Raw genomic sequence first — 16,968 nt, forward strand, 5'->3', positions numbered from 1 at the left:
GCTAAAATTCAATTCAATTCAGTCCAAATGAATGCTATTTATGTAGCACCAACTGACAGCAACAGTCCAAAAAAGAGAAAATATCAGTGACAAGTGGTTCTGTGGAGGAAATGACTGACTTGGCTCTACCTAAAGCAAGTTCCACTTGCTTTAGGATTTTTATGTAGCGCTTATTAAGTGCTTAATTGATCATTTATAAAGCTGTACTCATCTTTAGTATATAATGTATAACTACAGATATAAATGTTTATTTTTGTTTAACAACCCCATATATAATGAGTTCATAGTATCATTTATAAAGTCTAAATAAGTGATGTATTTATAAGGACATTTATCTATATAATGATTAAGATATAACCTCATTGCTTGTGAGTGTGTTAATAGAGGTTTTATTAATACTTATTTCATAGGGTAAATTATGGTTATTTCAGTCAGTTACTAATTGTTAGTTAAGTATTTTGTGTGAGTTCATATAAAGTGAGGACTGTTTTTCCCTCATAAAGCATTTATTAATGAAAACAAAAGTATCTCAAATACCAGCTATCTTTACAGCAGAAAAATGATGCAGACAAAGCACACAGAGATACAGAACATACTAATATTTATTGCCAGATAAACAAACAAACAAACATAAACCACCTGAGTTTTACAGAATACTAACTTTGTAAGTGGGGTTTAAACAAGTTCACTTATCGAGTTCACTTAATTTTCCTCTTTCCTTTCACTCTTTAACATTTTTAGCTTCTTTATTACACTTTTTGAACTGGTTACATACTGTTTGGTTTACTGCTTTCTCACATCGATTATGTCTATTTTTCAGAGTAGATGATGCTTGGCTGACATTTATTTGACATCAGTTTTCAGGTATGAAAAAAAGAACACATTACACTAACCTCAACATGAATTGTTGTGAGAGTTAAAGTGTCTCATGGGAAGAGTGGATTTGATTCTATTGGCTGCTGGAAAGTGTAGTTTGTTGTGCACTTTTTCGTTATACTTTCTGTCATATTGGTCTCATCCTGAGCTTTTTCTGAGCTTTTTCTGAGTCTGTGTCCAAGTGCGCAATTGTATATGTAACCATTGTTACATATATAATCACAATTCCGGAGTTGGGAAGCAGTGATAAATATAGATAGAAACAAATGCAAATATTTGCATATCTCATAATCCCATGTTAAGGTGACAATAAAACAAAGAAAACACAACAGTTGTGCCATTTTAAGATAAACTTAAGTTTCATACATGTTTAATTTGATGTCAGCAACACATCTCAAAAAAGTTGGGACAACAGAAGGATAAAAAACTAAATGGTACTATAAAAAAACAGCTGGAGCAACATTTTGCCACTAATTACCTTAAATGGCATCAGGGCGACCACACAGTGAATATAAAAAAGTATATCAGAGAGGTAGAGCTTCTCAGAAGTAAAGATGGGCAGAGGTTCAATAAGCGAAAAAGAAGTAAACAGTACATAAGTGTAGAAGCGAGTGCAAGCAAGGTGGAGTGAGTGGAGTGGAGTGGAATTGCTACAGAAGGATTGCAGCAAAAGTAAAAGTCAAGGTTTATATGACTGGCGATGAGCCCTGCTTTAATGTATGGTTTGAGACTTAGTAAGGGAGGCAAACTGATTCACTTGTGGAGAGCAGGGACTGTGCATGTTGTGAAGGAGAGTGTGTAGCAGGTTGGTGTGACAAAGGAGGATGCTAAGAATGGGGTGAGATAGAGGCAGATGATCACAATCACAAGGTCTTTTTTATTCATTTTAATTAGTGACAACTGACAGACTGACAAATGAACATTTTTATGTGATATTTATACAAAATTTGTAGAAAGATTTAAGTAAAAAGAAGTTTTTCATTTAGGCAAAATATATAATAATAATAATAATAATAATAATGATAATACATCATATTATAATTGTAACTTTTTTCTTTAATAATCACTGGGGAATTACATTTAAAGCATTTAACAACTCATCAGCAGGTGGCAACAGAGTATTTGTCATCATATCATTAACATGTGGGGCCTGCAAGTTCCTGCTCCTCCTATCAGTGCATCTGAAACTAAATGACTTAATCTCAGGCAATAAGACCAGTCATCATTACTTTTATGAATTTTAACTTTAGCACTTCAACAGTTTTTGTAGTACTTGTGTGACTAACTGTGGTGTTACTTTGTGTTTCACCACTCACTAGAAGATTGTGCAAATTAAATTAGATTTTGTACGTGTTGTCTGTTGACCTTAATAACGTCGACCATTCATAATGAAACAAAGGGCTAAACAGTTTTGCCTCATGCGTTCTGCTGTCACATCCACTCTCTGATCAGCTTCTTGTAAAAACTCTTTGGTTCATGTTTCACAAGCAGTGAGAAACGAATGAATGCATGGAAAATTCAGCTGTGGTTATCTGGTGTGAATCCACAGGGGGGATTTTTTTTTCTCTCTTGCTTTTTTATTTTTAGTTTCTGTGCAGGGGGCTAATGTTTTTCTATCCTTTTTCACAAGACATATCAGATAAAAATAAGAAAGTTTTAAACAATAACAGTTTGCAGCATATCAAGCAACCACTTGATAAGAACTGTTGTTCAATGAGAATTTCCATTTCAACAATGTGGTTTCCTTAATTAGTCACTGCTCTCACCTTAATGTTTGTAGAAAGTCTCAGGGGCTGAAACAGCTGATCTTCCCCTCACGCATCTCTTTTTCTGACCTTAATGCAGTCTGTGACTCAAAATAGTAAGCTCAACACAAGTATGCTTAAGAAAACAAAACAGCATCTGTTGATATTTGGATTTCAACAAAACTACACTGATACAATGCAATGCTTCCAGTGTTGCATTTGTAGCTGAATTGTGCCTACCCTAATTAGTTTTTTTTTTTCAGAAAGGAAGCCATCAGAGGTGCAAACAGCCACAGGCAGGATAGCCTCTTAGCCATCTTGTCAGAGCATTCTTTAATGCACCTTATTCCCCATCCTCGGGGTGCTATTTAGTACTATTGTGCCACAGATGCTGGTGTGGCTAATTTATGTACAACAGGGGTGGCCATCTCTGGGCCTCAAGAGCTGGTGCCCTGCAGGTTTTAGATATCACCCTGGGTCAACACACCTGAATCAAATGATGAGCTCATTACCAGGCCTCTGGAGAACTTCAAGACATGTTTAGGAGGTAATTTATCCATTTAAATCAGCTGTGTTGGATCAAGAACACATCTAAAACCTGCAGGACACCGACTCTCGAGGCCTGGAGTTGGCCCCTGATGTACAAAGTGTCTGTTGGTAATTCTGCTGCATTAACAAGTAAGAGAGGTCAGTCAAACATGGTTTCATCCAAACTACAATCTTTCCCTAACATCAGCTTAAACATATGTAGTGCCGAATGTACATATAGTAACACAAATTCCTAATGGGACCAAGCCTAACCACCACCACTCCAGGGTTTGTATGAGGACTTTGTACTAACTTGGAACCTATTTCAGGTGGAAAGGGTAGCTTAACCTTTGCACACTTTCGATCAAGACAAATTGATTTAAAGACTTTTGTAAGAAGATCAAAATCAAGAGTCTAAGGAGAGGGAGTATGTTTTGCATAATGAAGCCTGGTGTGGTAAATTGGGTTAACTTGAACTATATATAAATACCAGAGATTATTCAGCTTAATTAAATATGCAATTGGTAGGTCTGAAGAACAATTTTTTCAGTTCCCTAAATGCACCTCATAAGAAACTAGACATCATTTATTGTGGCTTCTAATATCTGTCATGTCTTTCTTTTCAGTCACATGCAAATCAGCTGGTGGTCTGCAAACTTCTTTCTGAGATACTGATGAGATTTAATTTGACCTACATATTAAACATCATGAGAGCATGAAAGATTTTACCTGACGAAAGTCGACTATTACATTTTAAAATGTAAGCACAGGTGAGTGGCGTTTGTGTGATTGAAAATAATTACTTTTGTTCAACTCTGCATAAAATTGAACGAAACATGGCCATGACCAGAAAGACAGATCAGAAAATGATCTTGTTAATGGTTTAAGTTTTAAAAAAGCCAGTGAAGGCTTCTTGTGAACCAGCTGCATATTCTGTTGATAACAAAATTCATGAACATTCTGAGTAAACAGGTTTGACGGGATGTCGGAAACAGAGAAGTGGCCAGCCACAGCCTCCATTTCACAGTTCAGCTGCCACATGTGGCTTTGCTTGTTCTTTTACAGACACCGTCACCGTACACATACCACAATTCTTTGAAATAAAAGAATACAAGACCCTTGTTGATCCAGCCAAACTATTTTTGCGCTGTTGCATGCTCGCTAGCCAGTGTTAACTAGTTTACATGCACCTAACTAGTGCAACGCTTATTGTTTTCCACGCATAAACAGCTCTTGTTTGTGCAGCTGTCGTGGAAATTTGTCAACTCTTAGAAGTCCTTTACAGTCTTGATTAAGCAATGATAACGCAAATGGAACAATAGATCCAGATCTGAGTGACTTCCTTTGTCTGTGCAACTGGTTTAGTATTCTTCTAAATGCCATAGTCTGTGTGTGTAGGGGGTGTTTGTCATGAGCTTTCTGGTTGTTAGCTACAGCTAGTTTTTGTTTCTTTGGTCTTTCATTGCGACCTCTGTTATTATTGTTTTTCTGTTTAAAGTTCACTGATGTTTTGGTATTAAGTGGCCTAGTCGCCGTCCTGTTTTCTTTAGTTTTCCTAACTGTGTCCCATTCCCCTGATTGGACTTCAAGGAATTTAACTTCTGTCTCTCCTGTTCTTCTGTCAATTTTTTTTTGTGGTTTTTTTTTTCAAGGTGCAGCATTACCCACTCCTCAGCCAGCTCCTTCAGCTCACACAGAGGCATTCTCAATCCAGTCAAAAAAGTCTTTCCAGCATGTTTGAGAGTGGGGCATCCTCCAGGAATATCTCATCAGGAAGGTGCCCAGAGAGCAGTCACATGAGATGCATGAACCATGTCACATGCCTCCTTTCGACATTAAACAGTAGCGGCTTTAATCCCGAATGACTGAACTCATTACCCAATGTCGAGGGGGAGCCAGCCACCCTTGAAGTGCTGCTTGTATCTTTGATCTCTTTCTTTTGATCACTACCAACAACTTGTGACCACATTTAAGCGTAGGATTATAGATCAACAAGTAAATTGACAGCTTCTTTTTCCACATTCAGCTCTCTCTCAAACTCAGCAGACAGGAACAATGTCTGCATTGGCCTCAATCCATTTTTGACCATGTCTACAAATTCTGTCCATCAAAATTATAAACAGAATCATTAACAAAGGGGGGAATCCAGCACCCACCAGGAATACCTTTGACTTTTTTCCTGGAAGGAACAACAAGCTGTGTTTGTGGGTTTACAAGGACAGAATGGCTCATAGAAATGGGGCAGAGACCCCATTCTCGCACCACCCATAGGATTCATAGAGGCACACTGTTGAAAGCCTTCTTCAAGCCTTCTCTCTCTGTAAAGTACAGGTTGACAGACATCTGTGGAATTCTATTTATTCTAAAGGGCACTCACAAGGAAAAACACAATCACAAGTAAATAATTTAATTTCTTACGCATCGCCAATCAGGCAATTAGATTCTTCAAACATAAATTCAATAACCCTTGCAAATAAAAATGAGCAGTCATGTGTACAAAGAAGCCATAAGACACACTACGGCAGATTCATGCTTTTGGGTAACTCTGCTTTCAAAGCAGTGAAAACACAGCAAAACTCCTTAAAAAATGGAAGGATTCTAAGGGAAATTGAATGGAAGCCTGTTTCTGCCACTAAAAAAAGAAAAAAAAGTATCCATAATTCAAAATTTGGAGTTATCTTTCTCCAAATTTTGAGTTATTTCTCGAAATTTCGACTTATTAACTCAAAATTTTAAGAAAAATAACTCGAAATTTCGAGTTAGCACTGCCAATCAGTAATCTACGTGAATGATGTCATTTCCTTGTTACCCAGAAGCTGAAGCCCTCAGCTACAAATGCTACAGCTAAGCTACCAGTATTACAGTCAGTCTTGAATGCACAAATTGCTGAGTATTTTCAGTTTTTCAACAGTCTTTCTGAAAATTCACACATAGCTTACAAGAGAAAAAGATAACTTAATTAAAAGCATCTAAGTCAGTGGTCTGAAACTCAAATGAGCCATGGGCCACTGCTGGCACTGTCATCTCATTGGTGGGCCACTTTAGGGTTAACAAACCGAAAAACACCCACTAAAATATAGTATTTTCTTTGTTTTTTTAATAAAATTTCAAATATTGTATAATAAGACAAAACTGCAAAGATGAATGCATTTTTTTCTCTCATTCTTAACTAACTAAAGGCTTTCAATAAACACATTGGTACTCTCTTTCTGGCCAGACACATGGCAGCTCTCCTGCTATAATTTTGTTCGTATTTAACAAAATAAAAATGCAGACATAAGTGTACACATTAGTTTTTGACTCCTAGTCAAAATTGTTTTCTTTCCAAAATAAATCTCTCATTGAACTAACACAGCCAATCCCTCAACATGTTTGTACTCTCTTGTTACCTGGGCGATGTCCGCAGCTCTGTCCGTGGTAACAGGAACCCTGACTAATACTGCGGTTTCCGTGTCTGGCTCGTAGCCGGTAAATAGCTTTACTGTCTGGGTCAACTTTGCTAGCGAGAGACAGAGAGAGGCGTTGAAAGGCTGCTCTAACTGAACTTTATTGTTTCGGAGGCGCCGAACACAGTGTACAGTCGAGTCTTAACAGCTTACTTACAACTGGGCTGGTCAGACCCTCTTTTTGGCTGCAGTGGTTATTATTATATTTACATGCTTTCATCTTCTGTTTCTTGTTAGTAGCAACTCGTACTTTTTGAATCTCCTTTTTCTCCCTCCCTCCCGCTCTCACACACACACATACAACGGGAGGGGCAGTCCCACACATTTTCCCTGCAGCACAGAATACACTGCCCATGAGGCTATATTCTTAAAGGGCTAAGCCAGTAGCAGTCTGCTCATTTGGCTTAATATTAAATCAATTTATGTTAATATTAATTTTAAAAAATATTTCTTCACATCAATATGTGCGCCACAAGTAGAGGTGACGTGGGCCATAAGTGGCCCGTGGGCCGCGAGTTTGAGACCCCCGATCTAAGTTAAAACAGATGTCTCAAAAATACTGAAAGTGTGCTAAAACAATGCCCCCACCACAACAAAGACTCTTGTTCAGTAGGTTTCAGTTCACTACGTATTTGTTTGTGAGTGGGAGCCTACTAAGCTTTGATTGCGCAACATGTTTGATTTAGTACGTCTGGAGTGACGACACAATCTCGAGACTAGTAGTGCAAAACAAAGTTTAATCCAATGCTTTTTGTTCCCTTTTTTGTGAACATAAACTTTAACATATTAATTTGTGTCAGTGCACATATTTGTATCCACTACATTTTTTTTTCTATCCAGCTGATAGCATGGCTAATAAATTACATAAAGAAGGGACACAAAAAGCTGGGCTTGGCTGTGTGAGACACAGAGTTTCAGGAAGCCACGAGTAGCCGAAAAGGTCAAATGAGCTGTTCTTACACTCATTTTGATCCCCGAAGAAACAAAAGTAAAGCATTACAGAGCTGTTTTACTACTACTGTTTTACTCCATGAGATGAGTGCTGATGTTTTTTTTGTTTTTTTTTTAAATTACAGAGGGACAGCTCAGGCTTTAATTCTGATTCATTGTGATTCACAAACTCAACTGTATAGGTGTTTTCTGATATAGGCATGAGTTTGTGAATGACAATGAATCAGAATCCTTTATTAATCCAAGTGGAAATGATGTGGTCACAGTTGCTCCAAGACAGTAGCTCATAAAGAACTACAGATTTATGAGGTCAAGACTATCTGCATGTATGCACGCATCAACACACTAACATTGTTAATATAATTCATATATTCACCATGTATCTAACTATTATTGTTTCTGCAATTTATCCTGACAACAAATTTAAGTATGATAAGTCTAAGTATGTGACATGAAGTGGGATTTGCTTGCATAAAACATAAATTATGGAAAATGTGATTCCAATTTGGGGTGCAAGAATTGCAAAACATACAACTAAAAGAAAACAAAAAACTAACATGTATCATAGTTTCAGACTGCACCACCCATTTGCTGCATTCAGATTTTTTATCAAGCCAGTCAGCATATGTCTGTTGTGGCCATTGTTTACAATTTCCCACATTATATCTCACCTCTCAGACAATTTCTCAATAAAACAATGAAATGTGATAATAATGAAAAGTTAGATAGAAGTGAAAACCATGCATAGCATTCAGATCTTACTGAAATGTAGCTCAGTAGAAGTATAAGTGTAAGTCAGATAAAGTTTTCTTCCAAGTACCGTTCTAGCTCTATTATCAGTTTGATTGGCATGAATTAAAGGACACAGTTTCAACACACTCAGAATCAAACTACAACAACTGACTCATGCACCACTAGATTGTAATGTCAACTACATTATCGTCTAAACATGACTCTTCTGAGCACTAAAAGTTTTAATCTTATATTTTACACATATCCTTCAGATGGCTTAACTACTTTAGTGCAGGACTAACTTACTACAAGTTACCGGTTTGTCTTAATGATTAATAAAGGTAACAGCTCCAGATAGATAGACAGAGCTAACAGCTCAGTTGTGCAAGAGAAGGTTGAGGTACCACAACGATTCGTTTCTTTGATGTTTCAAAGAACATTGTGTGAGTGTTCTTCTTCCGCACTGTAGGATGTACAATTGTATACAATGAAAACAGAATATTACGATGTTATGTAATATTTTAGACTGCGTGATGATTATACCTCTTTAAATTGCTTTGTCTTCAATTCAGTTTAATTCAGTTGAATTTTCTTTATACAGCACCAAATCACACCAACAGTTACCTCAAGGCACTTTATTGGCTTTATTTTTTTCAGCTCTGAGCAAAATGAATGAGGTTCTGTGTTAAATGTCTTCGACTGAGGCTAACCTTAGAGATGGTGTGACTCTATCATGTAATATCTTTAGGGATGATGTGCTGCTTATTGGTATAAATTGAATCTTGGATATATTACTCAAATAATCATCTGAGGAAAGTTTGACTAAATATCACTTCAGGGAAGGTTTAAAAAAAGAAAAAGCTTCAAAGCCACAAAGGTGGGTAAGGTGTATTCTCTTACTATAAGAGATGTAAGCAAAGAAGTTGTTTTCTTGTTGTTTTAATGCCACAGTAAATTACACCCAGATCATTCAAGTTAGATTGATCTTATATAAACTGCTTTCAATTTTTAGCCTCCATGAGTTGATGATTTCACAGGTGGCATTTGGCTGTGTCTGTGACATTTGCCCTCTTTGTTCTTTCTCTGTATTTCTGTGTCTTTTCTTCTCATTTCCTGTGGTGTTCTCTGTTACATAAAGGCACCTGCGTTTCAGCTGCTCACGTTGTCTTATGCAGGTTACATGCTGATTTTTGTTGTGAGGTTGATGGGGAAACATGCCGACTGCAGGCTTTTTGTCATAAGCTGCAGTATGTAGCACAGTTTTTTAAATTGCTTTGAAGTTGTGCTAAGTAAAATATTCATGGATCCATAAAAAAATGCCAAACTTTATCACAAAGATACTGCACATCTAGGAGATGGAGTCAGTGAAGTTGTTGCAGTCCTGAATGTTTTTGATTTGCGCTTTTCTGAAAAGAGTCCTTACTTCCTAAGAACAAAGTTAAAATAGCTTATGTATGCTGAAAACTATCAACATATATGACACTGACCTGGTCTGTGCTGGTCAGGCAGAAAAAGTACTTTGGTTAATGTTAGGGAAAAAATGTTAGGGGTTAGTGTAAGGCAGTAGTAACTGACAGGTGATGAATCGTGTCAAAGTGAATGCTTACTTGCCATCGAGACGGAACCGGTGACAGGAGAGCGGTGGAACGAGTGTCCAGGTGAGGGTGGCAGAACCACAGTGGAAAAATACACCACACACAGGATGCTCATGGACCATGACAGCACAAGCCACTTTATGTATATAGGTGTTTGATAATTAATCCACAAGACACAATTTAATGTTTTGATTATTTCAGCTTCACAAATTGTATACTTTAGAATAAAACCAAAACTAGCTACATGGTGTGAATTGTAAGAACTTGTAGGGTGTTACTTGTGGGATTCTCCAGTATGATAATGACAGATGTTTCATGTTCTGGTTTCCACTGTTCTTTTTACTGTCTTGAGTTTCTGAACCTTTCTACTTTGACAGTGATTTTGAAGTGCTATTAAATTTAACTCTAAAGTATCCTTAAAATGATTTGGAGCTTTGTCACAACATGGAAAAATGGTAACATATTAAGATTTTGTGCTTAGTCTGGTGCAAAGAAGGTTTCAAAACACAAGCAAAATTCCGATTCTGCAGAGTGATTTTATTTAGGCAGGATTCTCATTTTCAGTCTCTCTTCTGATTAATAGATAGTGTTATATGCACATGCAGTGCATGTTTGTTACACAATCTGTTTAGCAATGCACAAAGATATATATTTTATCACTACAGAACTTATTACGTTTTTCTATTTGTAGTCACTAGAGGTAAATATCTTCTTCTGTCTACAGCTAATATCTTGCAGTTCAAGATATTATAAAAAATAAAATAAAAAATAAACTGAATTGAACAACAGGTGAATCCTATACATTCAAACTGCCTGGATTGTTATGATGATTTGGAGGACAAAGTTTTGGATAAAAGTTTTATTCTAGTCTCTGTGGCGGTATGGTAATGTTTCTTTTTCAACATTGCAAGAATGACTGTTTCAGTCTTAAAATAATACAACACAGCAGAACCAGAAAAAAACTAAGTTTCTTATAAAAAGAAGTCCTTGGGTCTCTCTTTATGTTTACATTTGCAACTGATCTGCGGAGTGACATTACTTGGTAAAAATGTAGGATTAGATATCACTCTGCAGATTTGTTTGTCTGAAACAAGTCCCTGTTGTAATTGAGACACTGAGTCTCAATAGGACTACCTGTATAAAAAAAGGTTAAATTATAGTTAAAAATTGAAAATGCACTTACATTAAGACAATTTCAAAGCAAAATAACTAACATGTTTTCCTTTCCTTTCCTGCACTCTCATACAAATAAACACTAGATCCAATTCCAGTTAAAATTTTTTTGTTTTTCTTGGAGTGGGGGGCTGTGTGGATTAGTTTTTAACAAAGACGGAAAAATAAGAAAAGAAATAAGAAAACAAAGAGTGACAAACAAAAGGCCCATAACTTAATTTAAGGTTTATTTTAATATTAAGGAGGTGCTCAACAATGTCACATTCATCAGCATTTAACTCAACATTTATGAGAAAACAGTGTCCTCGGTATACTCTCTTGTCCTTCTTCCTCTTGTTTTTCTTTCAGAGAAACTGAGTGCAGCGTAGTTTATTTCATCATCAGCTTCAGTCTGTGTAGTAACAGAAAGAGTATACAGTACACAAACATGTAGGAGATGATGTGGAACTGTGCATACATATTTAACCTGAACAAAATCTGTTTGATTACTTACTGGTTGGTACAAGTTGTCAGTTTGTACTTCTGTTGTATCACTTTTTATTTCTAAGATAAACAAAATAATAACAATAAATATATGATAGTGAAATGCACTTAATGTGAAATTTCTGCTCTTTTTATTTTTTGCTACAAAAATCTTACTTAGATAACTGTTTCATTCAAATGAAATGATAAGTTAAGTTAATGAGAAGTTAAATTGTTTAATGAGGTACACAAAGAAATAACAACCATTATGGAGAGCTTAAACATTAACAGTTTGTACAATGTTTGCCTCCTTACAGTTTTACAGCAAACTAAAACTACTTACTACTACTACTTTAAAGCTACTGACAACACTTACCTTTACATTTTTTGCATACTCTTCGGTTGCAGATGAAAAAAAGATTTCCAATGATCGAAATGGCGAAACAGGTTATTAATATTACAATTTCAATAAATACCAGTCGTGTTGGTTTCTCTACAAAACAAACAAAAAAGGTCTTATTGCTGATCTTGATATGAGCATGTTTTAAGTACAAACTGAAAAGTAGTTTAGACAAAATCAGGCACAGATACCTTGAACATCCAATTTAGTTCCATTTCCAAAAAATATCTCCCCACATGTGGCCACAGCACAGTAGTAAGTCCCAGCATCAGATGAGCTGATGTTCTTAGAGAAGTGATAAACACATCCATCCTGAACGTCAGTTCTTTTCTCACATTGATCAGTTCTATTTCCATCAGTGTAGATGATGTTTGGAAGAGATTTTTTAGATCCAGCTCTGAACCAGAAAACATTATGATGTCCTGAACATGTGTTTTTCTCAGAATTTGTCAGAACTGAACACTGAAGAGTTGCTGTGTCTCCTGGACGGAGTGGATTTGATTCTATCGGCTGCTGTACAACAATATAGTTTGATGTCCTTTCAGTGTTTCCTGTGTAATACAAAATGTAATACAAATAAATTATTCAAAACATACTCATTTAAAAATTTTGTAAAAGTTGGTCAGTTCATTACCTTTTACTAACAAATATGTCCCACTCCATTCAAGTTTAATCCAGGTGTCTACTCCACAGTGATACATTCCCTCATCCTCTTGGACTACATTCCAAATGGTCAGGTTGCTAAAATCTTTGCTATTATGTGCAGAAAATCTTGACTCAAGAAACTCTGAAGAAGGTTTTCCATAAAGTGACACTATTAATTGAAGAGTATCCCCGACTCTCTGCTTGTACCACTGAACCTTTCTGCTGCCGAGCTCTTCATTTGATAAATCACATGTAAATGTCGCTGTTTCACCAACATGAACTGTTTTCACTGGAACCAGAGAATCTGCGGTAAAAGAAAATGTTCAATTTTTATGTTATTATATCTCTTATTATCTCTATGTCTATCTATATATGAATCTATTCAACATAAATAATACGTTCTGTTTGGTCAGATAGCCAGATCAAACAAAAAAAACAAACAAAAAACAAATCCCCCTTACTTCCTTGGTGAAGAAAAAGCAATGTAATCCATAAGACGACCATCTTGACAATGCGCTTTGGGGTTTTTCAGTAAGTTAACACGGGGAAATGAGCACACTGGGTTAGACCATAAAATGCGTCCGATTGGTTAACACAGAAAAGACTTAAAATACACTTCCTGTCACATTGGTCTCTCTTCAGCATTTTCTAACACGTATTATCTCTGTTTAATCTCCCGTTGCAATTTTTCTCATTATTTACTGTTAATTTTTGACTATTTCTGGCTGATTATAATTCATGTTCTCAAGTTTTCAGAACAGAAAACATAAAAGGCATGACTTCTACGACTGGTTGTGGTGTGTACTGCAAGAAATACCTAAAATACATCAAACTCAGCACTTCAAAAGAAATTTGCAAGCTGTATGTTTCATTGGTGAGGCGCCATGACATTTTGTTCTTCAGAAGAGCTGAAGAGCAGACTGAACAATGATGCATGGTTTAGCTTCTTGAAAAAACAAAACTAATGTGTAATTTGTGGAGCAAAACCGAATACATTTCTCAAAAAAAAAAAAAAATCATCCCAAAAAGATTTTTTTTAACACTTTCGATTGTCTTATTTAAAATAAACAGGATATTTGATCACTTGGTTCTGATAGCATCAATATATGGACTCACAAATGTTAGCTGATTCCCTGGAGAAGATTGCCAAAATAATCAAAATGGACGTGAGGAACAGTTTGCCTGTGAAATACAAAGAATCAAAACCAAAACCAAAAAACTGTTTACAACATTGAGTGGGGACCCAGGAGAAACAGAAGTCCATACATTTGATTTGTTACTGTCAGCTGAGATGGAGGTCACTGCTTTATGATGCCAGGAGGACCACATTATCCGCAAAAAAAAAGGATAATGATAGATATAATATCATGAATGAGGGAAGCATTGTTGGAGCTCCCAAAATACCAACCAACTTTGATGCAGAAATATAAATGATAGTTAACGCTCATTCCACCACCCAAAGGTTTAGAGAAGTATCACCTGTAAAAAATGGCAATAAACAGGCAGGCATGGGAGTATAGGCACAATTGCTTGCCCCCTCTCATGGTAGGCAAATCCAATGTGGTAAACAGTTCAGTCCATCTCCAGGAAGTCATGCAATGAGGTGAGTAAGATTGGTAAGGGAATAGCCTTTAACTTGATTCTTTCAAACCACAAATTCAAATGGATTTAGTGATCTATAATTGGTTTTGCAGTGCTCTGTTTTGAAGCCTTAACCTTGGCATTTTGTCCTCCACCATGGCAGTCTTCTGGAGCCAGAAGTGACCTACAGTGCTACAGTAAGTATAGCATACCAAACAGATACTGGATGGATTTAGTCTACTCAAAGATTGCAATTTTCATATTTCTGTCTTGGTTTCTTTTTTTTTTTTTTTTTTTAGCCCACTTGACCTAAACATGACTGATTTGATACTTTTATCTACTATTATCTGCAGAACCAATAGTCTAATCAGTTTTCCTTCTTTCTCTCTTCTTTCTCTTTTTTTAATATCAGCAGTATATAAAGAACTTTAAAGCAAATTAGGACAAATTCCTAAAGCACATTTGGTATTTCTGCATCATGAACTGAATACATCTAGGTTTCCATGGCAATTCAAGATGTACATTTTACACATTATACAACATTTTGTGTGTAACTGCATAGGATCATCTTTATTTACTAATGGAAAACACTTTTAAGCTAATAGCATAATAAAGGTAAGGTAATAGCATAATACACTACAGTCACTGCTCATATTATCAGTTGCACCTGTTAAATTCAAGTTATTGTTAGCGTTTTATATGCGTGCGTGCATGTATGTGCATGTGTAGCTCCTTAACCGAAGTATCTAGTCAGGAAATCATTGATTAGATACTTTGATTTGAGTATTTCAGGAGCTACTGATTGTTAAGACCCGGCTCTGCTATGGGACAGGGGAGCCCCACACAAGGAGACATGAAGGAGACCAGTTAAGGCACAGTTTTATTCACAGAAAAAGAACTTAGAACAAATAACCAATACAAAAATAACAGGTGTCATGGTCTGCGGTGGGTGGCTGGAATTTCCATAAGGCTCCTGAACTTACCTGGGATCCGCCCCTGGGCAGGGTCAACTCCTCCAGCTCCTGCACACCTGGAGCCTATTGCAGGCAATCAAGCCAGAGGGATTTAAGCCACAAGTTGATGTTCATTCACTGCCAGTTCGTCATCAACTCATGTTGGTAACAGGCCTTATGCTTCAAGTTCTTGCTGTGATTTATCTTACTAACAAGACTTTCTTGTGCTGCAGTTGCTGGATTCACTTGGCTCACGCTCTACCTCTGGACTCAGGATACCAAGCAAACATTTTGAAAATCAGTCTGTGCCTCACGTGCCTGCCCTCCTGCCATCACACTGAAGACCCCGGATCTCAGGTCAGCCTTGTCATGCCACTCAGCCCCCCTGGATTCTCATCACCCCCCTCTCAACACTCTGTGTCCCCAACTGCAAGTAAGAATTGCTACTCTTACAACTCACCACTTCAGAGCTACCTCCATTACCTCCCTAACTCCACTGTCTTCTCTCTTCAGTGTGACTGTTCCCTGCTCAGCTCCACTCTGCATCTCAGGCCCTGTTCCCTCGCCCTAGCCACGTTTCCCAGGCCACGCCACGTCAAACTCCACGTCTTATTGTTTTTTTTGTCCTTGCTACGTTTCTTGCACTTAAGCCTAATAAATTATTGTTACATCATCTGCTCTCTCTGCTCTGGGTTTCTGCACCTGAGTCCTGTTCTGTACAGACCACTCGGTCCCGTGACAACAGGTTCACGTACGAATAGAAAATAAAACTAGCCTCACGGGCAGTAGAACTAAACGCTATTCAAACAAATTTCACACCTCAAACAGAGTTTCACAAGAAAGTCTCACAGACAGAAGCCTGCGAGGTAAACTGCATTCAGTTCAAAGCAGCCCCCGAATAAATGTTCAACAGCCATTTGTAGAGCACAGGTGAGTACAATCAGTGGCTGATTGGTCCCTTTTCCCCCGGAGGTGCCACCCACGGGTCCCCAGCCAGCCAATCGTCTGTGGGTCCTGGCACGCTTGGATTTCCTTGAAGGAAGGTCAGCTCACTTCCTCCAAGGTCAGGGGCTGTAACACTGATCGACTTGGAGTTTTCCAGTTTAACCATCTCAACCATGATAATATACATGTAGAAATGTTAGGTGGTCATACATAATTTAATTCAAATCAATTTTATTTATACAGCGCCAAACAACAACAACAGCTGCCTCAAGGCGCTTGTTGAATTTAAAAGCAGTATTTATGATTTTAAAATGAAAAGTAACTTATAGGTGTACTCCATATGATGCTTGTCTCTAGCCACATACTTAAAACGTGATTAGGAGGAGTGGCAAAGGCCATCTCGGCCATTGTATTCATGATGGGGGGCAACATGGCGGTTTCCAGAAATCACAAACACCAAGTAGGCGACTGAGAAATAATTTAAATTTTCTTCCAAACAACATGGACTTACTGCAAACTGTGGAACTGTAAATTATAAGCAGCAGACAATGATTTCTCATGGTAATCTATACAGTCTGTCAGATTAAATTAACAGCTTTGCAAGACAGCTAATTTCACTCTTCAACACAGCAGTCCAGTAAAGTATATGACTCTACTCCAGTCTTCCACATACTTGTGAGCAAACAAAGTGAACACAATCTCAGAATCTCTACCAGAATGCCTTTCTGTTCTTTAAAGAATTTCATATAGCCTGTTTGCAACCTTTCTGTATATTACTGACATCTTTTGGTGACAGCTGCCTATTGTCTTTGAAAGTCAGTTTGGCCCCAAGCCACTGGAATCTATATTTTCTGTAATTTTAATGGGGATTTCCATGTCTCATTACCAAAGGTTAGAGCTTGGTAAGCTGACAGGCGTTTGCACATACATTTTTGA

At 37.2% G+C, this 16,968-nt stretch overlaps 1 protein-coding gene across 1 annotated transcript; it reads right to left on the reverse strand.

Annotated features, from left to right (window-relative positions):
• Window positions 1–11,262: 11,262 nt before the first annotated feature.
• Window positions 11,263–13,088, reverse strand: LOC120443032 (signal-regulatory protein beta-2-like). Its single transcript, XM_039620628.1, has 6 exons — window positions 13,015–13,088; window positions 12,543–12,857; window positions 12,100–12,459; window positions 11,885–12,001; window positions 11,540–11,589; window positions 11,263–11,437 (listed from the first exon to the last, which is right to left on the reverse strand). Exons 1-6 carry the CDS (start codon window positions 13,055–13,057, stop codon window positions 11,333–11,335), a joined length of 990 nt encoding a protein of 329 aa, XP_039476562.1. The 5' UTR covers window positions 13,058–13,088; the 3' UTR covers window positions 11,263–11,332.
• Window positions 13,089–16,968: the final 3,880 nt, after the last annotated feature.

Source organism: Oreochromis aureus, linkage group 2 (assembly GCF_013358895.1).
Source record: "Oreochromis aureus strain Israel breed Guangdong linkage group 2, ZZ_aureus, whole genome shotgun sequence".
Classification (NCBI taxonomy): Eukaryota; Metazoa; Chordata; class Actinopteri; order Cichliformes; family Cichlidae; genus Oreochromis; species Oreochromis aureus.

Bases quoted from the DNA above. Each gene is read 5' to 3' on its own strand.
- LOC120443032 (XM_039620628.1), bottom strand. From the start codon at position 13,057: ATGGTCGTCTTATGGATTACATTGCTTTTTCTTCACCAAGGAA. The intron at 12,858-13,014 runs GTAAGGGGGATT...CTTTTACCGCAG, and splicing joins GCTTTTTCTTCACCAAGGAA to ATTCTCTGGTTCCAGTGAAA. The intron at 12,002-12,099 runs GTATCTGTGCCT...TTTGTTTTGTAG, and splicing joins AACTAAATTGGATGTTCAAG to AGAAACCAACACGACTGGTA.